Source organism: Limanda limanda, chromosome 18 (assembly GCF_963576545.1).
Source record: "Limanda limanda chromosome 18, fLimLim1.1, whole genome shotgun sequence".
NCBI classification, from domain to species: Eukaryota; Metazoa; Chordata; class Actinopteri; order Pleuronectiformes; family Pleuronectidae; genus Limanda; species Limanda limanda.
Window position 1 is genome coordinate 3,996,675 of NC_083653.1, and position 25,668 is coordinate 4,022,342.

At 38.2% G+C, this 25,668-nt stretch overlaps 2 protein-coding genes and 6 non-coding genes across 8 annotated transcripts; 7 read left to right on the plus strand and 1 right to left on the minus strand.

Moving 5' to 3' along the window:
* The first annotated feature begins 2,637 nt into the window (after positions 1 to 2,637).
* On the plus strand, positions 2,638 to 2,710 carry trnaa-agc (transfer RNA alanine (anticodon AGC)). Its single transcript has one exon. It is a non-coding gene; the product is annotated as a tRNA-Ala (tRNA).
* A 349-nt stretch (positions 2,711 to 3,059) lies between these two features.
* On the plus strand, positions 3,060 to 3,132 carry trnaa-agc (transfer RNA alanine (anticodon AGC)). Its single transcript has one exon. It is a non-coding gene; the product is annotated as a tRNA-Ala (tRNA).
* A 1,145-nt stretch (positions 3,133 to 4,277) lies between these two features.
* trnaa-agc (transfer RNA alanine (anticodon AGC)) lies at positions 4,278 to 4,350 on the plus strand. Its single transcript has one exon. It is a non-coding gene; the product is annotated as a tRNA-Ala (tRNA).
* Positions 4,351 to 5,286: 936 nt separating this feature from the next.
* trnaa-agc (transfer RNA alanine (anticodon AGC)) lies at positions 5,287 to 5,359 on the plus strand. The gene has a single exon. It is a non-coding gene; the product is annotated as a tRNA-Ala (tRNA).
* Positions 5,360 to 6,505: 1,146 nt separating this feature from the next.
* trnaa-agc (transfer RNA alanine (anticodon AGC)) lies at positions 6,506 to 6,578 on the plus strand. The gene has a single exon. It is a non-coding gene; the product is annotated as a tRNA-Ala (tRNA).
* A 1,175-nt stretch (positions 6,579 to 7,753) lies between these two features.
* Positions 7,754 to 7,826, plus strand: trnaa-agc (transfer RNA alanine (anticodon AGC)). Its single transcript has one exon. It is a non-coding gene; the product is annotated as a tRNA-Ala (tRNA).
* Positions 7,827 to 8,972: 1,146 nt separating this feature from the next.
* ccdc25 (coiled-coil domain containing 25) lies at positions 8,973 to 12,744 on the minus strand. Its single transcript, XM_061091258.1, has 9 exons — positions 12,555 to 12,744; positions 12,345 to 12,392; positions 12,211 to 12,250; positions 11,755 to 11,806; positions 11,563 to 11,638; positions 10,645 to 10,748; positions 10,282 to 10,484; positions 9,635 to 9,680; positions 8,973 to 9,519 (listed from the first exon to the last, which is right to left on the minus strand). The coding sequence occupies exons 1-9, from the start codon at positions 12,577 to 12,579 to the stop codon at positions 9,490 to 9,492; spliced, it is 624 nt and encodes a 207-aa protein (XP_060947241.1). The 5' UTR covers positions 12,580 to 12,744; the 3' UTR covers positions 8,973 to 9,489.
* A 1,166-nt stretch (positions 12,745 to 13,910) lies between these two features.
* On the plus strand, positions 13,911 to 21,131 carry esco2 (establishment of sister chromatid cohesion N-acetyltransferase 2). The gene is made up of 15 exons (XM_061091779.1): positions 13,911 to 13,969; positions 14,632 to 14,699; positions 15,543 to 15,676; positions 16,444 to 16,756; positions 16,862 to 17,180; positions 17,415 to 17,512; positions 17,668 to 17,779; positions 17,983 to 18,070; positions 18,214 to 18,259; positions 18,448 to 18,586; positions 18,762 to 18,893; positions 19,158 to 19,247; positions 19,347 to 19,490; positions 19,702 to 19,886; positions 20,388 to 21,131. Exons 2-15 carry the CDS (start codon positions 14,647 to 14,649, stop codon positions 20,518 to 20,520), a joined length of 1,986 nt encoding a protein of 661 aa, XP_060947762.1. The 5' UTR covers positions 13,911 to 13,969; positions 14,632 to 14,646; the 3' UTR covers positions 20,521 to 21,131.
* The last annotated feature ends 4,537 nt before the right edge of the window (positions 21,132 to 25,668 follow it).

Genomic DNA, 25,668 nt, shown 5'->3' on the forward strand with positions numbered 1-25,668 from the left:
AGTTGTAGAGAAAACTATAAAACAATCTATATTAAGTGAACTTATAACAAGTGATCTTTGAAACATTTAAGAAGTGACTCTAGATTCATCAAACAAAGACGACGTGTTTATTAAACCTATTTACAAAACAGAATGAAGCCGAACAATCAGGGTTTCTGCTCTGAACAGTGTCTCACATTTTCCTGGATGTGAATATGTTCTGCCATCTTCTAATCACAAAGGAAATATTGTAATTGAATTGTTTACAGGGATCTCAGATTATTTGTATTGATAGTGCTTAGATCTGTTTATGGAGCTAGCACAAAGGGAAATTCTGATCAAAATTACTTTTCTGATCTGTTGATGGATTGCTAAATGAAGCAGAGCGGCTTGTGAACTTGGGATTTTATAGCACTGTGGAAAAGTTGTAATTTTTTAAATAAAAATGTATAAAATGGTATACATATATACATTTTACGTGTTAAATGTTATCACTAGTAACGCAAACACATTCACATCACAATCCTCTGACCAATTTGTTTCCACTTTCCCTTTTGACCCCCCCATTGTATCATAAAGACAGACACCATATTAATAAGTTCATAATTTATGTATTGGCATCACAAACATCATTCATTCATTTATTCAATTCAAAGCTTCACACACCAACCAAAGCCATGGTGTCATTATAATCACTGCCTGTTGTGACATGTATTGTCCACTTGATGGCGCAGTAGAGCAAATGAAGCAGCATGAAGCTTCGGCCCATGAGTGAACCAGTTGGATGGAAAGCGTCCCTGCTTCATGACGCGTCATCTCGTCATCACCACAGATATCTATCAAAATGTCGAATAAATACAAATCAATCCAAAATAATCGTCCATAGCCTACCTCCGTTCACCTACATCCGGGATGTCCCTGGCGCCACGGGTTGGACAGGTGTCCTGCAGTGAAAATACACAAGTTGACCTGTTTGCCTTAAACAGCTACATCGACACAAACCTGTAGAAAACAACACACATCCTCTTGCTGCACCTCCGTTCTTAAACACACAAAATAAAACTGTTAAATATCAAAGGGCTGCCGAAATCCCCGCGACGCTCAACAAAATGGCGCTCCACCATCGAGCTGCAGAAAGTTTCACCGTGAAAGTTAAATGATAAACTTTTACAAAACACATTGACACTAACAACGGCAGCGTAGTGTCCTCGTATTAACAATATGCAAATCAAACCATTAGTCTTTCAAAGATTATTAATAAATAGCGAAACAGCAAATCTGACCTACCTTCAGCCATGCAGGTGGGGAGTGGCCGACCGGAAGTACGGGATTACCGAGGGAACAGAAAAATTGCACATTAACGTCATTTCCGCAGGAAACGTTAATGAGGAAAATTACAATGAATACAAATAAAGTGCATTTCTAACTCTGTTGCACTCGCAGATAATGAAAACTGATCCCCCACAGTTTTTGAAAAGTCACCGGAGCATTATTTTGACTTTTCAAAGATTTAGGGATAAATTCTTAATTCTGTGACACATAATACATCTCTGAATATGTTCTTTATTTGAGCCTGTTTACGTTTCCTGCTGAATAAGTAAGACCAGGGTTTCTCATAGAAGAGCACAAATGTACTTAAAGCTTGAATGTGTAGAATTTAATAACATCTAGTGAAGTTTCAGGTTGCAGCTGAACAACCCCCCCCACCCCCCCCCACCCCTTCCAAACTTTACAGAGAACCGGTGGTAGTCCTCAGTCGACCTATAAACTCAAAAGGTGATAAGTTTGTCCACTTAAGGCCACTGTAAAAAAAAATTTAAAAACAAGGACAACAACAACAACACTTTGAAAGAACACGTGACTGATCACTGTCTCCTGTGAAACTACTGCTGATGAATGACCACGAGGGGGCGCTGCGGACAGGAGCTGGCACCTCCCTCCTCCTCCCCCTTGTCCAGCTGTTTACCGACGTTTGTCATGTTTAATGAAGAGAGAGAGGGAGAGAGATACAGACAGGCAGACAGACAGACAGACAGACAGACAGACAGACAGACAGACAGACAGACAGACAGACAGACAGACAGACAGACAGACAGACAGACAGACAGACAGACAGACAGGCAGGCAGGCAGGCAGAGAATTTAAAGGCAGTTTTACTGTTCTACAAATTGGACAAGTTCACTAGTTTTGTATCATTTAAAATAATTGTTGAAATGAAAGGTAGGTCTTAAGTTGAGCTACATGACAGTCTGGTGAGGTATATTTTGGTATATTATTAGTGTAATGCTGCTTATACTTCAACTCTTTCAGAAAACTTGGTCAAATGTGTGTGTACTGTGTTGTCGGCTTTATAGAGATTATGTAAGTCACTCTTGATTATTATGCACAACATTGATTTATCTCATTTAAAAAATTTGCAGCATAATGCCAAGAAAAGAGAGACTCCAAAAGCAGACAGACAGGGAACTGCAGCAAGCAGCTCAGGGTAGCATCTCTCTTTTATATTGGATCAGGCCATTAACTAGTAAAACAAATGAGGGAGAATCAGTAAGTTTTTATTTATTTATTATTATTATTTTTAATTTTGGCGATGGTGTAGTGTAGTGTAGCGTCAGAGGACAGGTATAATAATCAAAGTCTCCCCCTGTGTTGCATACCGGGGGATTAGCTCAGATGGTAGAGCGCTCGCTTAGCATGCGAGAAGTAGCGGGATCGATGCCCGCATCCTCCAGAATTTTATTTTTGTTGTTGTTTTTATTTTTATCTTATTTCACCAAATTGATTTTAAAACGACACAGTTTCACCAGATCTATGTCCCTTATTTACTTCTGTAGTTCCTGTATTTCGTGTGGCAGTGGTTAGAAGAAAAAGATCTCGCCCTAAAACAAGCTGGGAATGAAGACAACACACAAACATATTCAGAAGTCTATCGAGTAGAGCTTAAACTAATTCAATAAAGGGTTCTTTATGAAGTAAATATGACTTATTGAAATGTGTTGTTGATAATGTCTGATTATAAAGTGTAAGGATTTCTTTATAAAAATTCCAAGAAAACTCTGTAAAACGCACAAAGGCAACACGGGGGATTAGCTCAGATGGTAGAGCGCTCGCTTAGCATGCGAGAAGTAGCGGGATCGATGCCCGCATCCTCCACTTTTCATTCACTCAGCATCATACTTCTCCACCAAACACGTCATAACTATACATATAGGTTATGGTCATAACTGACACAAGGAGGAAGAGACTGCATCTGTCGGACATTCTACTCAAAGACAGTTTGCTAACGTGCCCTGCAATAAACAGCTGAATTTATGAACAAAGTCTAATAACAAAAACATTATCTCGCACATGAGTGGTCATCATCAGACTAGAAAAGCGCTATATAAATACAAAACCATTTACCATTTACATCAATGTGCCTGAGAATACATTTATTGATTGACTTATGTTTAAATTCCTTTGTGAGGATTGAGGAACCTTGTCACTGTGCCCACATCCTCCAAAGTAGTTTTACTTTCCCTTTAGCTCGGGATTAATTTCACCGCCTCCTGACATTTCCCGGTGACACCAGATAAATGTTGTGGAACTGCTGATTTCCCAGCTTTAGATCTGTAATTACTATAAAGGGTTCCTTATGAAAAAAATATGACTTTAAGCTTCTATTTCTATGAATAAGTCATATATATATATATGTATTGATTGCATGCAGAATATTATTAAATATTAACAACCTGTTCAGCTCAGTATCAAGAAAAATATTGTTTCTGAAATTTGGATCAAAGTAAAATCCAACACTTTCAAAAATCCTTTATAGAACTCCTTTATAGATCCGCGAGAAGTAATGGGATAGATGTTTTCATCCACATTTATAGTTGATCATATATTTGGTGACAAACTCACATGGTATTTTCTTGCTAATACGTTGCAATGGTTGTTCTTTCCTACTTATATTCATGTATTGGATTTTACACGACACCGTTTCACCAGATCTATGTTTTCATTCTCGCGATTCCCTTATTTACTTCTGTAGTTCCTGTATTTCTTGTGGAAAGAAGAAAAAGATCTCGCCCTAAAACAAGCTGGGAATGAAGACGACACACAAACATATTCAGAAGTCTATCGAGTAGAGCTTAAACTAATTCAATAAAGGGTTCTTTATGAAGTTAATATGACTTATTGAAATGTGTTGGGGAGAGTTTCTGATTATAAGGTGTAAAACGTTCTGCATCTGGTACAGTTCTTCAGGAGTCCTTTATAAAAGTTCCAAGAAATCTCTGTCAAACGCACAAAGGCAACACGGGGGATTAGCTCAGATGGTAGAGCGCTCGCTTAGCATGCGAGAAGTAGCGGGATCGATGCCCGCATCCTCCACTTTTCATTCACTCAGCATCATACTTCTCCACCAAACACGTCATAACTATACATATAGGTTATGGTCATAACTGACACAAGGAGGAAGAGACTGCATCTGTCAGACATTCTACTCAAAGACAGTTTGCTAACGTGCCCTGCAATAAAAAGCTCAATTTATGAACAAAGTCTTAAAACAAAAACATTATCTCGCACGTCAATGTGCCTGCGAATACGTTTATGAACTGCTGATTTCCAAGCTTTAGATCTGTAATTCCTATAAAGGGTTCCTTATGAAAAAAATATGACTTTAAGCTTCTATTTCTATGAATAAGTCATATATATATATATGTATTGATTGCATGCAGAATATTATTAAATATATACAACCTGTTCAGCTCAGTATCAAGAAAAATATTGTTTCTGAAATTTGGATCAAGAAAAAATCCAACACTTTCAAAAATCCTTTATAGAATTCCTTTATAGATCCGCGAGAAGTAATGGGATAGATGTTTTCATCCACATTTATAGTTGAACATATATTTGGTGACAAACTCACGTGGTATTTTCTTGCTAATATGTTGCAATGGCTGTTCTTTCCTACTTATATTCATGTATTGGATTTTACATGTCACCGTTTCACCAGATCTATGTTTTCATTCTCGCGATTCCCTTATTTACTTCTGTAGTTCTTGTATTTCTTGTGGAAAGAAGAAAAAGATCTCGCCCTAAAACAAGCTGGGAATGAAGACGACTCACAAACATATTCAGAAGTCTATCGAGTAGAGCTTAAACTAATTCAATAAAGGGTTCTTTATGAAGTTAATATGACTTATTGAAATGTGTTGGGGAGAGTTTCAGATTATCAGGTGTAAAACGTTCTGCATCTGGTACAGTTCTTCAGGAGTCCTTTATAAAAATTCCAAGAAACGTCTGTCAAACGCACAAAGGCAACACGGGGGATTAGCTCAGATGGTAGAGCGCTCGCTTAGCATGCGAGAAGTAGCGGGATCGATGCCCGCATCCTCCACTTTTCATTCACTCAGCATCATACTTCTCCACCAAACACGTCATAACTATACATATAGGTTATGGTCATAACTGACACAAGGAGGAAGAGACTTCATCTGTCGGACATTCTACTCAAAGACAGTTTGCTAACGTGCCCTGCAATAAAAAGCTGAATTTATGAACAAAGTCTAATAACAAAAACATTATCTCGCACATGAGTGGTCATCATCAGACTAGAAAAGCGCTATATAGATACAAAACCATTTACCATTTACATCAATGTGCCTGAGAATACATTTATTGATTTAGTTACGATCTTTAAATTCCTTTGCGAGGATTGAGGAACCTTGTCACTGTGCCCTAATCCTCCAAAGTAGTTTTACTTTCCCTTTAGCTCGGGATTCATTTCACCGCCTCCTGACATTTCCCGGTGACACCAGATAAATGTTGTGGAACTGCTGATTTCCAAGCTTTAGATCTGTAATTCCTATAAAGGGTTCCTTATGAAAAAATTATGGCTTTAAGCTTCTATTTCTATGAATAAGTCATATATATATATGTATTGATTGCATGCAGAATATTATTAAATATTTACAACATGTTCAGCTCAGTATCAAGAAAAATATTGTTTCTGAAATTTGGATCAAAGTAAAATCCAACACTTTCAAAAATCCTTTATAGAACTCCTTTATAGATCCGCGAGAAGTAATGGGATAGATGTTTTCATCCACATTTATAGTTGAACATATATTTGGTGACAAACTCACGTGGTATTTTCTTGCTAATACGTTGCAATGGTTGTTCTTTCCTTCTTATATTCATGTATTGGATTTTACACGACACCGTTTCACCAGATCTATGTTTTCATTGTCGCGAATTCCTTATTAACTTCTGTAGTTCCTGTATTTCTTGTGGAAAGAAGAAAAAGATCTCGCCCTAAAACAAGCTGGGAATGAAGACGACACACAAACATATTCAGAAGTCTATCGAGTAGAGCTCAAACTAATTCAATAAAGGGTTCTTTATGAAGTTAATATGACTTATTGAAATGTGTTGGGGAGAGTTTCTGATTATAAGGTGTAAAACGTTCTGCATCTGGTACAGTTCTTCAGGAGTCCTTTATAAAAATTCCAAGAAACGTCTGTCAAACGCACAAAGGCAACACGGGGGATTAGCTCAGATGGTAGAGCGCTCGCTTAGCATGCGAGAAGTAGCGGGATCGATGCCCGCATCCTCCACTTTTCATTCACTCAGCATCATACTTCTCCACCAAACACGTCATAACTATACATATAGGTTATAGTCATAACTGACACAAGGAGGAAGAGACTGCATCTGTCGGACATTCTACTCAAAGACAGTTTGCTAACGTGCCCTGCAATAAACAGCTGAATTTATGAACAAAGTCTAATAACAAAAACATTATCTCGCACATGAGTGGTCATCATCAGACTAGAAAAGCGCTATATAATTACAAAACCATTTACCATTTACATCAATGTGCCTGGGAATACATTTATTGATTGACTTACGATGTTTAAATTCCTTTGCGAGGATTGAGGAACCTTGTCACTGTGCCCACATCCTTCAAAGTAGTTTTACTTTCCCTTTCGCTCGGAATTCATTTCACCGCCTCCTGACATTTCCCGGTGACACCAGATAAATGTTGTGGAACTGCTGATTTCCAAGCTTTAGATCTGTAATTCCTATAAAGGGTTACTTATGAAAAAAATATGACTTTAAGCTTCTATTTCTATTAATACGTTATATATATATGTATTGATTGCATGCAGAATATTATTAAATATTTACAACCTGTTCAGCTCAGTATCAAGAAAAATATTGTTTCTGAAATTTGGATCAAGAAAAAATCCAACACTTTCAAAAATCCTTTATAGAATTCCTTTATAGATCCACGAGAAGTAATGGGATAGATGTTTTCATCCACATTTATAGTTGAACATATATTTGGTGACAAACTCACGTGGTATTTTCTTGCTAATACGTTGCAATGGTTGTTCTTCCTTCTTATATTCATGTATTGGAGGTCTGTGCTATATCCAAAATATTGACACATCAATAAGTTGTATGTAGTACCATGCACATGTTTACATACTAATATTTCTATGTGTATACATTTTTATACTGTAAACCAAACGTTTCCTCCTCGCCTCGATGTGTTTCCTCAGATAAACTACAATTATCTGTACAAAACAAGCTGGGAATGAAGACGACACACAAACATATTCAGAAGTATATCGAGTATAGCTTAAACTAATTCAATAAAGGGTTCTTTATGAAGTTAATATGACTTATTGAAAAGTGTTGTTGATAATGTCTGATTATAAGGTATTTTAAGGTATTCCTTTATAAAAATTCCAAGAAACGTCTGTCAAACGCACAAAGGCAACACGGGGGATTAGCTCAGATGGTAGAGCGCTCGCTTAGCATGCGAGAAGTAGCGGGATCGATGCCCGCATCCTCCACTTTTCATTCACTCAGCATCATACTTCTCCACCAAACACGTCATAACTATACATATAGGTTATGGTCATAACTGACACAAGGAGGAAGAGACTGCATCTGTCGGACATTCTACTCAAAGACAGTTTGCTAACGTGCCCTGCAATAAAAAGCTGAATTTATAAACAAAGTCTAATAACAAAAACATTATCTCGCACATGAGTGGTCATCATCAGACTAGAAAAGCGCTATATAAATACAAAACCATTTACCATTTACATCAATGTGCCTGAAAATAAAATTATTGATTTAGTTACGATCTTTAAATTCCTTTGGGAGGATTGAGGAACCTTGTCACTGCGCCCACATCCTCCAAAGTAGTTTTACTTTCCCTTTAGCTCGGGATTCATTTCACCGCCTCCTGACATTTCCCGGTGACACCAGATAAATGTTGTGGAACTGCTGATTTCCAAGCTTTAGATCTGTAATTCCTATAAAGGGTTACTTATGAAAAAAATATGACTTTAAGCTTCTATTTCTATTAATACGTTATATATATATGTATTGATTGCATGCAGAATATTATTAAATATTTACAACCTGTTCAGCTCAGTATCAAGAAAAATATTGTTTCTGAAATTTGGATCAAGAAAAAATCCAACACTTTCAAAAATCCTTTATAGAATTACTTTATAGATCCGCGAGAAGTAATGGGATAGATGTTTTCTTCCACATTTATAGTTGAACATATATTTGGTGACAAACTCACGTGGTATTTTCTTGCTAATACGTTGCAATGGTTGTTCTTTCCTTCTTATATTCATGTATTGGAGGTCTGTGCTATATCCAAAATATTTACACATCAATAAGTTGTATGTAGTACCATGCACATGTTTACATACTAATATTTCTTTGTGTATACATTTTTATACTGTAAGCCAAACGTTTCGTCCTCGCCTCGATGTGTTTCCTCAGATAAACTACAATTATCTGTACAAAATAGGATTTAGGGAACTTGACAGACGCTGTGTGAATATTTGTGCAGACAAGATAAAGTGAAGAGTCGAGCAGGACTTGAGGGGATCGGTTCACAATGTGAATGAATGCAAGAGGCTGGAAAAAGTTTATGAAAGAACATTAAGGTTTGTCAACATAGACGTGAAAGCAGCACCAGTGATTAACTGAGTTTAATTCATACATTGAATTGAATAAAATCTGACAGGCAGAGACATGAACACATGAAGAAAGTGAACAGACGGGTTTGTCATCTTCAGGTTTGCAGGGTTTTTAAATCAGCCGTACAGACTTTACCACTTTTATCAAACATCCACATCAGTCGACATGACAACCGAATCACACACTGTTCAGCTGTTTGAGTGTTTCTCTCAGAACGACCCTCGTTATTCCTGTTCCTCCTGTGATGAAGAGGTCGGCCAGCTGGGTTTGGAAGCAGCATCTGAACCAGTCTGTGGGCGGAGTCGGTCCCGGACGCCATCTCTCCCTCACCGGCTCGCTTTCTGCTCCAAGTGGCCAAAAGTTCAAGGTATCAAAAGGTCTCTTTTTGTAATTTCCTGCCCGCAAACGTCAATGCAGAGTAAGAGCAAGCAAAAGCAGCGAGGGCGTGTCCTGACAGCAGATCTGAGCGGGGGGGCGGAGTCCGTCTGCTCGCTGCCTCCTGCTCACGTCTTACATGAAGTCATCGGAATCGTTACCGTCCTGCAAACGACGAGCAATGAAAAGGCATTTAGAGAATTCATCAGGTATTTACTGTGTGTGAATGTTACACAATAACATCAGTGTATGATTTCTTTTGGCTGGTGGAAATCCTTACCTCATTACTCTTCATATTTTCACTCACCATCAGTGTTGTATAATTCCTGGAAAGAGAAACAAGTTTTAACAAAAACTTAATTCAAACTCGATAACTTTCTTTTCCTCGGTTTTTCTGATCGGAATTTTATACCTTGAATTTTAGAGACTGAATCTGACCTTGGATACTTGGACTTTACATTTTCTACATCCGATTTAATTTAACAGAACAGGAGCAAGATAAATATAACTTATGAATATTAGACAAAATTTCGCTCTTAATATTAAGAATTCTAAAATAAATATATCCTGAAAGTAGGGCTGGGCAAGTTAACTCGTTTCAATCGAGTTAACTCAAGTGATGAGTTAACTCGATTAATTATTTTATCTCGCATTAACTCAGGTTTGATTATTTATTGTTTTATTGTGAAAGTCAGGCTTTTATTTTGTGAAAGTCTGTTGCTGACTGCTGCAGAACAGGAAAAAAGAAAATAATTGGCGGATAAACAATCGAGTTAACTCATCACTTGAGTTAACTCGATTAAAACGAGTTAACTTGCCCAGCCCTACCTGAAAGTTAAGTTTCTGAAATCGCACAACTTGAATTACAAATTTAGAATTTCACAAAGCGAAAATCAGATCCCTCTCTCTAACCAGCAGCTCATATACCTGAGATCATCCATCTCTTTTCTCATCTTCTGCTCTTCCTTCTCTCTCTTCTTCTGATCTTGGATCAGAGCTTTCTTTTCGTTCCTCTCCTCTCGGTCTCTCGACTCTTTCTCTGCCGCCAGGTCAGGGTATCGCTCGTCTTTTGTTTTGTCCAAACGGTTAACGATCTCATTGACCTTCTTCTCCACCGACACGATCTTCACCTGAGAAACAAGGTGCAGGGATGGAAACCTTGAAACTTCTGACAGAGGAGCCATGAAATACTTCTGATGGACGACAAAGGCTGTGATAAATCATCTCAATGAACATGAAGCTGTCGTTTAATTTACTGGAAGTCTTTTATTTCAGCTGTGGTTTACTGACCGCTTTCTGGCTATGGAATCCGATCTGTCCCACGTCCATGTCTCCGGTTTTCTTCAGGTTGGCCCACGGTGTGTAAACCACGTTGATGTTGTTCATCTTACATCCTGGACACAAACACAGTGAGCTTGAAACACATTTTTTATATTCTCTGCAACAACATCTCATGCACTTTGTTGAGCTGTGGCTCTGCCTCACTGAACCCAGGAGCAGTGGTGGGAAGTAATAAAGTACAAATACTTCGTTCCTGTACTTAAGTAGATTTTTCACATATCTGTACTTTACTTGAGTATTTATTTTCCTGACTACTTTTTACTTTTACTTGTTACATTTGAACACCAATTTCGGTACTTTCTACTTCTTACTTTCTCAAAACTGTCTCGTTACTTGAGCAGCGGAGATTATCGCAACACGGGCTTTACGCACTAGTCCATTACTATTTGGGATATATATATTATATATATAGTATTTATTTTTTTATCATTTTTTTTTCTCAAGGAACAGTACAACAACAGTTCCGATTAAAGACATTATGGCGGAACGTAATGGAAAACGCAACAGGAAGTCGCCAATCTTTGATATTACACGTTCAATCACGTTCGATCATATCAACTTTTAAATGACGTCTTAGACCTACTATAAAAAGCACTTTGCATTTTTAATTCTGGTACTTGTACTTGTACTTTTGATACTAAATGTCAGCACCAGATACTTTTGATACTTAAGTACATTTAATATGAGCTACTTTAAGACTTTTACTCAAGTCATTTTCTGACGGGAGACTTTTACTTTTACTGAAGTCACTTTCAGGTAAGATATCTGTACTTTTACTCAAGTATGGCTTTCAAGTACTTTATACACCACTGCCCAGGAGACAATCCGCTTTTAAGTCTCAGTGCCTGTGAGGACGCAGGTCTTCACCTTGGATGCTGTTGTTTTTCACCAGCTGTGCACAGTCTATCAGCACCTCCGGAGGGATATTATCCATGGTCCCACCCTAGAGAAGACACAGTGACAACCATCTAAACATGTGAAGTTAGAATGAATCAGTGATGTAGTCAGGTGTCACAGCCTGAATCTATGAAGGTGTTCTTCACTGTGTGGACTCTTTACCTTTGGCAACCTCAAGTAAACGTGAGCTGAAGACAGTTTGTCCACGTGAAACCTGGACATGGAAAAAAGCGTCTGTTGTTGAGTTTCAAAATACAACATACATAAATGTTTGTTAATAATGAGATCTGTTTATCAATCTCAGAACAAGAACATGTTGCTTATGAAATATGCAATGACCAAACCAATATTTACAGTTATAAAAAGAGGATATTAAAGTTTGGAAATAACAAAAGGTAAGAAAGAGTCTAAACAGAAGGTTGTTTACAAATCATTATTAATATAATAGAAAAAAAAACTTTGTATGCTGAGGTTTAGTTTTAATAGCACATTATCTATCAGATCATTTCAAAACTACGTGATCTGTTAACTTTACTTTAGGATCTATAAACTTTTTTTAAGTCACTTAATTTGCACAAACTTGATTGAAAAATTAAAGACATAAAAGTGAACCCCCACCAGATGTCTTCAGGCCAGCCATACTTGATAAGATCCTCATCTAGAGACAAAAACAACACGAAGATTAGGAATATGAATCATGGCTAATGCTAAATATGGCTCTAAAAGCAGAATAACAATGCTAACACTCTTACTCTCGTACTTGTCCTTCCCCATGTAGATTGTGTGAGGAGGCTCCACCGCTGGCAGAGGAGGAATTATTCATTAAGACATTAGTTCACAGTAAATATTAGTTTGGACAAAACACAGGAGTAAAACAAGAGATAGAATCTGTAGCATGTTAGCCTGTAGCCGGCTAGCAGGCTACAAGCTAGCAGCTATGCTAACCCGTTAGCTCCACTCACCGGCGCTTGTGAAGTAAAAAACCATCCTAACACGAATTCAAACCGGACGACAGCTGATGGGGAGGGAGAGAAGTTAGACTGGAAACCAGTAAAGTGTAAAACCAGTGAGTTCAGACCAGAGGAACCACAGAGACGGGTCTGACACCTCAGCGTGGGCACCTTCACCCGGAACCACACACAGGCCTGTCTTCAGAGTAAAAGCACGGCAGAGAACAAGCTTGAATTCCATCTGACGTAAAGCATGAAAACAATAAAATACAAACACATCTATATTAACAGATAGATAGATAGATATATAGATAGATATATAGATAAATAGATAGATAGATAGATAGATAGATAGATAGATAGATAGATAGATAGATAGATAGATAGATAGATAGATAGATAGATAGATAGATAGATAGATAGATAGATAGATAGATAGATAGATAGATAGATAGAGTACTTTATTCATCCCCGATTGGGAAATTAAGTCGTCATAGCAGCCGGTATATTTGAATACAATAAAATACAATACAATAGAATAAAATAAAAAATATTAAGGTAGAAAGAATAAAAAACAGAAGCACAAGATAAAATAGGTAGATAAGGTGCAGTGGCAAGATGATATGGCTATAGTACTGATGATATGATGGTAATGTTATTGTTAGACAGTATATAAAAATAGTACAGTATATATAGTATATAATATAACATAATATATATTCATATATGATAGTAATTATACCAATATAATAGCAGTATATAGTAATAATGGCAGCAGTATATAATAATAATAGTAATAGTAATATAATAATTATAACGTGTACACATATATAAATATGTGTATATAGACTTATGTATACAAAGAATATACAGAGAGTATGATATAATATATGATATATAGTAGAGGTATAAGTATAAGTAATGACTATACAATAGATAATATAATATACTATGAGTGTAAGAATATGAAGACAGAGTGTGCAAAAGACAATATTATTGTATAAAATGATATATAATATCAATATGGTTTATATGAACACATATCACATATGATGTGAAGTAAGTGTATATGGAGCGGAGTGTTGTACAGGGTTCACAGTGCAAGGAGACAGGTATATTTAGTGCCAGCAATGCCTCCACAAAAATACTCACGTTATTATTGGTCAAGCCACCTCACCTTTAGCACAGTGTCACAGAGCAGCTTGAAACCATGGATAGAGTGAGGTTTTATTTTGAAGGCCACCATAAACAGGAACACTGCGCTTGTATTGTGGTAACTGGGATCTTTTGCATCACTTCCGCTTCCGGTAGGCAGACGCGCGCTGTTCAAAACACGGAGAAGAAACGCGGGCAGCAGCAGAAGGAGAAGAAGAGAACGAAATCTAAACTTTAATATCTGTTAATGTAGCGCGAAACTAACGTGTTCGGTAAGAAACTGGTTTTATCACTTTGCTTGTTTGTATTTCCGGTCATCTAACGCATGACGCGTCTGTTTACGAGCCGTAAAACAAGACAAATATCGTCAATAACAGACAAAATGGCTGATGTGTGTCCAAGCTGCTGTTAGCTGATGTCTCGTTTAGTTTCTATCAAAGAGTGAAGTCGTCTTTTGTGTTAAATCGTCATCCCGCCAACTGTCTGTTCTTTGTCAGTTTCTTATCAAACAGGCGCTAAAATCAAGCTAGGCTCGCGTGCAGTGAATCCACGCATGCGCATTAACAACATTTAATGCGTTAAAAAACAAACTCCAGAGAAGGAATCTGTTGATTTAGCGCCAAACACACGCAGCATTTCCACCTGTGAGCTTCACGACATCCAGCAGTAAAGATGTGTGGTTCTGCTTTACGGCAGCTGTGATCACAGTCTGAGGTTCCACTGTCATATCCAACACCTGACCTTATGGGATAAGAGATGAGGGAATAAACTGCGTGAGAATAACGAGCTACATGTTTACCTACTCTTTTTTTATTCAACAAGTCTAATGAGTAATTAAACGCAGTAGCACATACCAGCTTCTGCACAGTATTGCATTATTTTACCCTAAGTTGTGTAAAGTTGTCAGATCTTGATGAAGTTTTCCTCTGTGCAGGAGACATTTGGAGAAATGATGCCCACTACGACCAGGAAGAGGAAGCTCTCCTCTCTGGACTCTGACAGGTGAGACACTGGGTTGAAGCATTTGAAAGATTCACTCTCCAAGTAACCTGTACACTTGAATATAAGAAATTATTCATGAAGTATTTTGGTACTCTATATGAGAGGTTATGCAAAATCTAGATAGATAGATAGGTTACTTTATTCATCCCCGAAGGGAAATTAAGTCGTCATAGCAGCCAGTATATTTGAATACAATAAAATACAATAGAATAAAATAAAAAATATTGAGGTAGAAAGAATAAAAACAGAAACACAAGATAAATAGGAAGATAAGGTGCAGTGGCAAGATGATGGTAATGGTACTGATGATATGATGATAATGTTATTGTTAGACAGTATATAAAAATAGTACAGTATATATAGTATATAATATAACATAATATATATTCATATATGATAGTTATTATACCAATATAATAGCAGTATATAGTAATAATGGCAGCAACAGTATATATGATAATAATAGTAAATATAATAATAATAATAATAATAACATGTACACATGTATAAATATGTGTATATATACTTATATATACAAAGAATATACAGAGAGTATGATATGATATATAGTAGAGGTATAAATATGGAGGTAAGTGTATATGGAGCGGAGTGTTGTACAGGGTACACAGTGTAAGGAGACAGGTATATTTAGTGCAATATAGCATGTAGCAAAGACTTATTTAATCAGTGTCAAAGTAAGTCACAGGTTTTCTTCCCTGTCTGAGGCTTCTGCTGTTTGCTGAAAGAAAATAAGGCATCACTTTGTTACTGAAACCAAAACTGATGTGTCTTAACATGCTACTTAATGAAAGCTGTGCATCTCGTCTTCTCTCGCTCAAACAGCAGTCATCCAGCCAAGAAGGGGGTGAGAGAGGAGATGTCCCCGGTGAAGAGAGGATCCCAGAGGAACCTGCAGTCAACTCCAACTAGGAAGAAGCCACTTCCCTCCCCTCAGAAATCCCCTCGTAAACGAGCAGGTAGAGCACTTTGTTCAGTTTAGGGATGTGGGAAAAAATCTATTCAGTTACAAATCGCGATTCTTGTGAATGACGATTTTAAATCGCCATGCTGCCTCCCAAATTGATTTTTTAAAAATATATATATTTTTTTTTAAAACATATTTATTGGTATATATGGGGGGAGCAACATCACCCCAGAGCATGTTGACCCGCTCTTGTTTTTGCACAAGAATCTAAACATACCCAAGCACTATAGCTTTATTTTTGTTTATTTCAAAGTTTATATTTTAAGTAAACTTTTATTCATTCTATTTAATTTACCTTTTATTTATTGTTTAAAAGTAGCCTAGGTGGCTTACATTTCTTAATCTGTCAGTTTGTGTGCAGTTGACAGGGGCTATACAATAATAGGGCACATTTTTATTTATTTTCTCTATTGGCTGCCCGGCAGTCATTAAGTTAATGTTAATATTTGAAATAAAACTTGTAAAGCTCTAAGTGAATTTGACTGTGTTGTATTTGAAGGTATGATTCAACATTTTTCCATGATCCAGTACTTAAAAAAAAAAAAAATAACCAAAAAAAATCCCAGGAAATAGTAATATCGAATCGCAATACCCACAGAATCGCAATGCATATCGTATCGCCACCTAAGTATCGCGATAGTATCGTATCGGGAGGTCCCTGCAGATTCCCGTCCCTAGTTCAGTTTGTGTGGTTCTCTAAAGTCGGATGAAGATGTTAAATTCACCACCAGTGTCTGATTATTGTTCTTCTTTCTCTAGTCTCACCGACCAAATCGCCTCGGAAATCGCCTCGGAAACCTGCCATCGTCACCAGCTCCTTTTACGGCCTGAAGAAGCCCGTCTATCTCACTCCACTGGAGAGAAAGGCCATAAAGGATTCTCGGCCCTCCCCTCCTCCTCTTCCCCTGCCCCCCTCTCAGGTGAAGAAGCCGGTGATGAAGAATAAAAAGAAAGTAACGGGAGGCAAGAAGCCGAGAAAGGTCTCTACAGGATCTAGTAAAGTGGGGAAGACGAGCATCAAGAACTTCTCAACATATACAAAGACCATCCGGCTTTCGAAGTTTAACACCAGGTTTGTTCCAAGTCATTGTCCTGTCACTTCTGTTCTGTTGGTGCTTCTCTGGCTTTGTTTACTGGATGAATGTGTTGATCTGTATTTCATCATTTAACTCCACAGTGTCCCAGCTAAACCAGCGCCTGCACAACATGCAGCTGCCACTGGTAACACTAAACCAGCCGACTCCAAGAAAGCCATCACCATCACCTTCAGCAGCCTGAAGCCCAAACCCAAGATCTTTGTCGGCGCCGCCTTCTTCGGCACGGGGAAGAAACCGACGTCCATGTACAAGAAATCTGCACCGAAGTCCTCGAGCAAGCCGGCGTCGGTCCAGAGCAAAAGTAGAGTCGCTCCGCCACGAGCAGAGAGCGAGAGCGAGAAGACCAGGACGCAGCAGCCGAGTGTGGCGTCGAACCGGCAACAGAAAGATCCTGAAAACGTGAGCAGAACTGTTGTGTTTGTTTGTTTAAACATTTAATATTATTATTATTTAACTAGAATCATACCCCAGATGACATGGATCACTTTTATCACATCATTTTAAATCACAAAGCAAATTCTTGGCCAGTAGCCGCTATATTGTGTTTTCAGAGATAATTTCCGAATTCACGATGGAGCTTTTATTGTTGCACTTTTTTTAAACAATTGTCGTGTTAATACCTGTTTCCTGCAGATCGTCGTCCAGCCGAGCAACAAGCAGAGATCAAAGTTTGACCCGACAGACTGGATGGACTCTGTTAACGAAGAGCCTGACACCCCACAGCCGTTTAGGTGCTTTAATGATATAAACAAGTTTTTGCAAGCTTTGGACTTTGTACAGCTTTGTGTAATTGGCACAAATATTTAGGCTTCTTTCAATGTTTAAACAATATTGTGGTGTGAAGACAAATGATTTCAGATGATCATTAATCCTGTTGTTCTCTCAGCTCACCTCAATCCTTGACAGAGAAATATGGGATTCACAGGGAGCTGCAGATTGTGTTGACGAGGACCCCATCACCAGGTTCTGCATCTATCGCCTCATTCACCAACACTCAGGTACAGGAGTTTGTACACATACACGCACAGACACTGTTTCATGTTGGTCCTCCACATGTTTGAAGATCGATTTAACTTCAGTTTCTTATTATCGTCTTTAATTTTTAACCATAACTAGACATTTATGGTCATTCAGAAAACCTCCAGTTTCTACATTTTCTAAATATCGGCTGCTGTTTCTCACGATGTTGAACTGTTTCCAGGACGATTCTCTGACAGGCGACGGCTCTGAGCCCATCTCTGACTTCAGTGATATCGATCCGACCAGTGCTGCCTCCAGCTCGCCCAAAGGTAGCTGCACTTCCAATATAATAACACAACCGACTTACAAGACATCTCACACTATATTGATTCTTCTGGTTACATTTGAGTTGTTTAAAAAGTCACTGTCGCTCCTGACGAGCTTCGTTTGACTTATTTAAAAATCTCCACAGAATCTGCAGCAGCAGTGTATCCCATCTTTGGTTCTGCGTCCAAGAGGTGAGATGTTTTACTCATCTACATTCGTTCCATCCTCTCCTTTCACAGTTTCCCTTCTTCAATACATCATATGTGTGGATATGATGAGATAAACATCAGAAAAGATCATCCACATGTTCTGATGCTGGCGTTTGAGTCTTAAACCCCGACAACACTACATTGTTCCTCTTTGTTTTTTTGCCATGTAGGTTAAAGAAAACTCTGCAGCCTCCGGTGACCTGCAGCACCCCCTCTGGCCCCGTAACAACACTGCAGACGCCTTCTTCAGCTAAAGAGCGAAGTACTCGCAGGAGGAAAGAGAAGCAGGACGACGACCAGCTCATCATCGTATGTTGAAGTCTTTATTGGAACTAAGCACGTTGAACTCCTGTTTAAAGGCTGGGGCTGATCTTTTGTGCTCTCTTTTTAAATGCCTCCTACAATAAATGCAAAAAGTTTGTCGGTACGAGGGGAGAATGGAAATTGCGACATAGAAAGTTGTATTTTTCTGTTTCTTCATCAGGATGCGGGTCAGAAGCAGTTTGGAGCGATAACCTGCAGCTCGTGTGGGATGGTCTACAGCGCCGACAACCCAGAGGACAACTTCCAACACTCCCAGTTCCACCAGCGCTTCATCGACTCCATCAAATTTGTGGTAAAACCTTTCTTCACTCTCACTGGACTTAAGATATTAAACTGCACCAATAACCCACAAAGATTAATTCAAATGGAAAATCCAGTACTTGGTTTATTTGTAAAACCCACTGATTATGAACATGTTTCCGTTTTGTTTCTATCTAAAGTAGTTTGGTGTTTTCCAGAGATTTTCTGCCAGGGCTGTCAGCGTTCAGATTATATCAGTTTTCGTTGTGAGTTGTTGGCTTGTAGCTGCAGCTTCTTCTCTCTGTTGTGTTACCAGGGCTGGAAGAAGGAGCGGGTGGTGGCTGAGTTCTGGGACGGAAAGATTCTCCTGGTTATGCCCGATGATCCCAAATACGCCACCAGAAAGGTAAAAGATGTCCTCACTGTTTTTAAATCAACCACCAACGATCCAATCCTTTTCTTTAATGTGGATTTTCCTGCTCTCTACCTGTTTGTGTGGCGTCAGGCTGAGGATGTGCGTCGCGTGGCAGACAGCGAGCTGGGTTTCCAGCAGGTGACTCTGAGCCGACCCACTCAGGCTAGAACCTACCTGTTCATCAACTCGGAGAGGATGGTGGTCGGCTGTCTGATCGCTGAGCCCATTCGACAGGTACGGCTGCTGGATGTGTACACGTCATTCAAACCTTCCTCTAGTATTTGTTCATAAACATCTGAAGGTTTCCTCAACATCCCCAGTTGATGCTGCTTTGTTCGTGTCCTACAGTTCAATTAGAGTTAATACATTTTTATCTGCCTTAGACTCAGTGACCATACACTTGGTGCTTGCTCATTATTTCATATTGATCCCCCCCCCTCTCCAGGCTTACAGAGTCCTGGAGCAGCCGGACCAACAGAAGGACATGACCAAGGACGACTTCATGGAGCGACACCGAGCCTGGTGCTGCTCCTCCGTCCCGGAACAAGCCATGTGTGGGATCAGCCGGATCTGGGTCTTCAGTCTGGCCAGACGTCAGGGCGTCGCCACCCGCATGTTGGACACCGTCAGGTGAAGATGAAATCCTAACGTCTTCTTACCAAGCAGGGTTCTTGGGACATGTTATGAAATAGAAATAAACAACCACAAAACCACAAAAAGGTTGTTTTTTTTAAGGTCAGTTCAGCTCTGAGAATCTGGTGACGTTGGTTAAAAAGAGGTCAAAGGTGGCAACAAAGTCAAGTTGTCACATTGTCATATTCTGCAATTATTGAGATTTGCACAATTGTAGTTTTCATTTTCAAAAGAAAAAACATTGAGAACAAGGTAGATTTCCAAACAAATGATCTACTCAATAATGTTTTTTGCCTCAAAACTGCTGAAACTAAACAAACTTAGTCTTTGAAGCTTCCTCTTTATAAAAGTGAACAATATTAATTAAATCATATATGTGGTAGAAATTGAGTTGGCTACACACACCAGAGCATATAGCAACTACTAATGCTTTCTAAGAAGAAGTTTATTACCAAGCATGTTGAGTTTTACACCCTTACCCATACCCCTTCTCCTCAGGAGCACCTTCACGTACGGAAGTCACCTGACCAAGGAGGAGATCGCCTTCTCCGACCCGACCCCTGACGGCAAAGTGTTCGCAACCAAGTACTGCAGCACGCCGACCTTCCTGGTTTACAACTTTGTGGCGTGATGTTGGGAGAGAGCTCAGCTGAACTGTTTTTAATCAGCCTGTTCCCTCGATAAGAGCGTTGCGTCTTCACAGATCTTCAGCCGGTTGTTGGATTGTTCTTCACATGCAAAGCAGTGACTTCAGGTTTTAGTTTGTGTACAAGCTGCAGTTGTGTACGTTTTATTCGTCAGGATGAAGTAGGTTCACTGTTTTTATGTGAATACTCCTGTGATGCCTCAGTATGTGCTGCCGTTTCCTGTTGGATGTTTATCGGCGGTGATTTCAGATGTTTATGTTTATCTTTTATTGAAATATCTTTTGTTAAATACCTGTTGTGTTGTTTAAATCCACCGCCCCTGCTCTGAGTTATTTATAATGGATTTCGTAGCTGTTGCCAATTCATTGTAATGCTCCAGTGGCCCAGTTTCTTTTTCTTTTTTGTAACGTATAAAGTGTTGACCTCATTTTTCTCACGAGCAGAAACAAGGGCATGACAACGTTTAAAATATACAGAGAAAGCAGACTCTATATTTAAATATGTTCATAAACCGTCACTGAAGCAAAACGTGCACTAATCTCTTCCATAGACCTTTTGTATGTTTACATTTGAACAAAAGAAAAATATCAAATAAAGGTACAGAACATTTACTCTAATATTCATTCTTTGTTTTAAGGATTTATTTAGCATGTTGCCTTTCCCTTTATGTCTGACGTTCTGTTTCCCAACTCATAGAAGTTGAGTAACACCAGAAGGTGATAGAACGGAAGTATGGACGATTATTCTTGATTGATTTGTATTAATTAGATATTTTAATGGATATCTGAGAAAAAGGTTTTTTACTCTTCACTACTGTGCTCATGCAGTTCTGAAAACGAATCCACATCCTCATCTTCCAGTAAATATTACTGAGTAAACAAAGGCTCACTCTCCTGTCCTTGTTCCTGTTTGAGCTTGAACATCTTGGTGACGCTCTCTCAACCTGATACATAAAACACACAACTAACAACAAATTATTAGGGTGAATGATACAGTTTCAGTATGAGCATACTTTGACCCACATATTGTAAATTTACCACAGACACACACACACACACTAGTGTCCTTAAAAGTATGAGTAAGTTTAGAATTCAGTCTATAATAATGACAATAAAAAACGAAATATCCATAAACCTTGTGCCTTTTATCAGCCAGGTGCTAAACAAATACAGTTAATGTATTTTTCATTTAACAACCAGGCCCACCTGCCATCTATCACTGTAGACGTGTGTTCAGCTGCAACCTGAAACTTCACTAGATGTTATTTAATTCTACACATTCAAGCTTTAAGTACATTTGTGCTCTTTTATGAGAAACCCTGGTCTTACTTATTCAGCAGGAAACGTTAACAGGCTCAAATAAAGAACATATTCAGAGATGTTATAAGTGTCACAGAATTAAGAAGTTATCCCTAAATCTTTTAAAAGTCAAAATAATGCTCCGGTGACTTTTCAAAAACTGTGATGGATCAGTTTTCATTATCTGCGAGTGGAACAGAGTTAGAAATGCACTATTTATATTCATTGTAATTTTCCTTATTAACGTTTCCTGCGGAAATGACGTTATTGTGCAATTTCTGTGTTCCATCGTAATCAGCTCGTAATCCCGTACTTCCGGTCGGCCACTCCCCACCTGAATCGCTGCAGGTAGGTCAGATTTGCTGCTGCTACTTTATAATAATCTTTGAAAGACTAATGGTTTGATTTGCATATTGTAAATACGAAGACACTACGCTGCCGTTGTGAGTGTCGATGTGTTTTGTAAAAGTTTATCATTTAACTTTCACGGTGAAACTTTCTGCAGCTCGATGGTGGAGCGCCATTTTGTTGAGCGTCGCGGGGATTTCGGCAGCCCTTTGATATTTAACAGTTTTATTTTGTGTGTTTAAGAACGGAGGTGCAGCAAGAGGATGTGTGTTGTTTTCTACAGGTTTGTGTTTTTCCTTTTTGAAACTTAATTTTCGATGTGTAAGGCAAACAGTGTATTTTCACTGCACCTGTTCAACCTGTGGCGCCAGGGACATCCAGGATGTTTATTTGTATTAAATATATATTTTAATGGATATCTAAGCAAAAGGATATTTACTTTCTTCACAAATGTGTTCCTGCAGTTCTGAATACGAATCCACATCCTCATCTTCCAGCAGTGAAGTCTTCTTGTTCTGCATGGGCATGCTGCTCTGCATCCAATGGACTACGCCTGGGACACCGATGAACCTGACACCCAGGGGCGTCGTTAGGCCTGTTTTAGGGGGGCTGAAGCCCCCCTAAAATGTTCTTCAGCCCCCCCAAATAATTATTGGGATTTTTTTTTAATTTAAAAAAAAAAAATTAAACTATTGTTTTACACATGGACAAGTTATTCATAAGTCTCACATGCTACATATGTGAGTGCGTTTCTGGTTTGTATATTTTCTCCACCATCAAATTACAATCCAATAGCCTCTCATCATACTTAACAAAAAAGACCGGGCACTAGGACCTTGGGGAGTCTGCATCGCTGCTGCGCTGGCTTTCTCACTCCAAGTAACGTCTCTCATCAAGACAGCAGGATTACAGCCGCGGAGTTTAGCTCATAGTAAATGATGCACAGAGTGAAATTGTAAGTACAGGTAGTTACAGAATGTGGCTATCTGTAGTTGTTAACGATTGTTACCTGCTTAAATTTAGGTTTACTTGAGGCAAATGAAAGGGAATATCGTACTGAGCTATGTTTACAATAAGCTAGCTACAAATAAACAACTCAGAAGTTGAAAATTATTTCTCTCTATTTGAGAAAAGTTCATATTTGTATTGTCAAATTTCACAATGACCCTGAAATTCTGTCTCTTCTGTTATCTCATACTGAATGAATGCAAGCAAAGATACAGAGAAAAAATCACACTCTTTCTGATTGAACCAATCTATGAACTGTCTGAAACAATGGATATCCGCAGCCCCAAATGAGCTCAAAATAAATTGGCGCGCGCTGCGCGCGCAAACATTCAGCATCCTTAGGGGCTAAGCCCCCCCTTTCTTTCAATCCTAGAAACGCCCCTGCTGACACCCACAGGGCCGAGGTACAAGAACTGGTCCTTTTTCTTTTTACATTACACTGGAAATAAAAGTGAATCTCTGTGAGGCAGCTAGTGTCCCAAGAGCTTCCTCACTCAATCACCAGGACCTGTTCTATTTATAGATAGATAGATAGATAGATAGATAGATAGATAGATAGATAGATAGATAGATAGATAGAATACTTTATTCATCCCCGAAGGGAAATTAAATCGTCATAGCAGCCGGTATATTTGAATACAATAAAATACAATACAATAAAAAAAAAAATATTGAGGTAGAAAGAATAAAAAATAGAAACACAAGATAAATAGGTAGATAATGTACAGTGGCAAGATGATGGTAACAGTACTGATGATATGATATGATGGTAATGTTATTGTTAGACAGTATATAAAAATAGTACAGTATATATAGTATATAATATAACATAATATATATTTATATATGGTAGTAATTATACCAATATAATAGCAGTATATAGTTATAATGGCAGCAACAGTATATATAATAATAATAGTAGTAATATTATAATTATAACATGTACACATGTATAAATATGTGTATATAGAAAATATATATACAAAGAATATACAGAGAGTATGATATAAAATACGATATATAATATAATAATAATAATATCATAATGAATCAATAATTACAATGATATTTATTTTATAGCGCTGTAATGACACCAGGCTGCACATCCATTTCAGGAAGTTTTTTGTCAGAATGTAGCTCTGTAGCTGGAGGATCAAAATACATTTAGACATATACTGGACATATCATTTTTGGTAAATGTTGGAATAGACTATCTTAAAGCTGTTTAATGTAATTCTGTGACATCAACAGATCTAAGCACTATCAATACAAATAATCTGAGATCCCTGTAAACCAATTGGATTACAATATTTTCTTTTTTAATTAGAAGATAGCAGAACATATTCACATTCAGGAAAATGCCTTTTTAAATTTTCATTTGGGTTATTAGTTTTGTATCATCACAATCTAATGAGCCTGTCAGACATAGTTCTGGTTTAACTTTTTATCATGACGTAACTGGTGGTGAAGTGCTTGAATTAAACATAACATTACACTGGCGCACACACACACACACACAGAGTAATATTGTAATGTCAATTTCTGTTTGTGCAGGACAGGAGTTCTGTGTCTGCATGACGACCTATGGCACCACGATTGTCCCAAATTCCCTGTAGGCACCAGTTCCACATGCACTGTTTGGCCGAGTGTCTCGACCATGTATGTATATCTGTCAGTGATTTCTTAAATACATCTGCCTGATGATCACATCAGTAAATGAGCAGAAACACCAGCAGCATTGGCACACCCGAGCTTTCACCGCTGGAGCTCAGGATGGCCTCACTTCTCGGGGAAACCAGTCTTGGTGGCATTGTGTCTGAAAAGGACGGTGACACCGACATGGCAGAGAAATCAGACAACACAGGTAACGCACAATTATATATGTTTTTAGTCAATTAGAAATTACACTTGTGTTTTAGTACGATAATTATGTTTGTTCCTCCATAGTCGATGGGGGCAGTAGGTGGAGAGGAAGCCCATAGGGAGGCGGCCAGTCCCCGGTGGATTTAACCAGGTATTTAAACAACCATATTTCAATAAAGGGTCATCGTGAAATATTTAGACGCTCACAACAGAACTTGAATCCCACAGAAAAGAGCAAACAGACTGTCACTAAATTTGACAAAAAACACAACAACCTGTTTTTATTTTATTTCTTATCTTTTTAAGTTTCTATTCGTCACAATTTCAGTAGCCACAGTTCACCTGTAAATAAATCTCCCAAAACTATCAGCCTTGATTTACATTAATAGTTGTACAGAAAACTATAAAACAATCTTTTTTAAGTGAACTTATAACAAGTGATCTTTGAAACATTTAAGAAGTGATTCTAGATTCATCAAACAAAGACGACGTGTTTATTGAACATATTTACAAAACAGAATGAAGCCGAACAATCAGGGTTTCTGCTCTGAACAGTGTCTGTAAACATTTCCTTCCAAAGTGCTCAGAAAAACATGAGCTGGTAGCGAGAGAAAA

What these genes read in the sequence shown, in the direction of transcription:
- ccdc25 (XM_061091258.1), bottom strand. Translation starts at nt 12,579, where the DNA reads ATGGTTTTTTACTTCACAAGCGCCG. An exon ending in TTTTTACTTCACAAGCGCCG is followed by an intron (nt 12,393 to 12,554) that starts GTGAGTGGAGCT and finishes CTCCTCTGCCAG; the next exon opens with CGGTGGAGCCTCCTCACACA. An exon ending in GAAAAACAACAGCATCCAAG is followed by an intron (nt 10,749 to 11,562) that starts GTGAAGACCTGC and finishes GTTTGTGTCCAG; the next exon opens with GATGTAAGATGAACAACATC.
- esco2 (XM_061091779.1), top strand. Translation starts at nt 14,647, where the DNA reads ATGATGCCCACTACGACCAGGAAGAGGAAGCTCTCCTCTCTGGACTCT. An exon ending in TTTGGTTCTGCGTCCAAGAG is followed by an intron (nt 18,260 to 18,447) that starts GTGAGATGTTTT and finishes TTTGCCATGTAG; the next exon opens with GTTAAAGAAAACTCTGCAGC. An exon ending in CGCATGTTGGACACCGTCAG is followed by an intron (nt 19,887 to 20,387) that starts GTGAAGATGAAA and finishes CCTTCTCCTCAG; the next exon opens with GAGCACCTTCACGTACGGAA.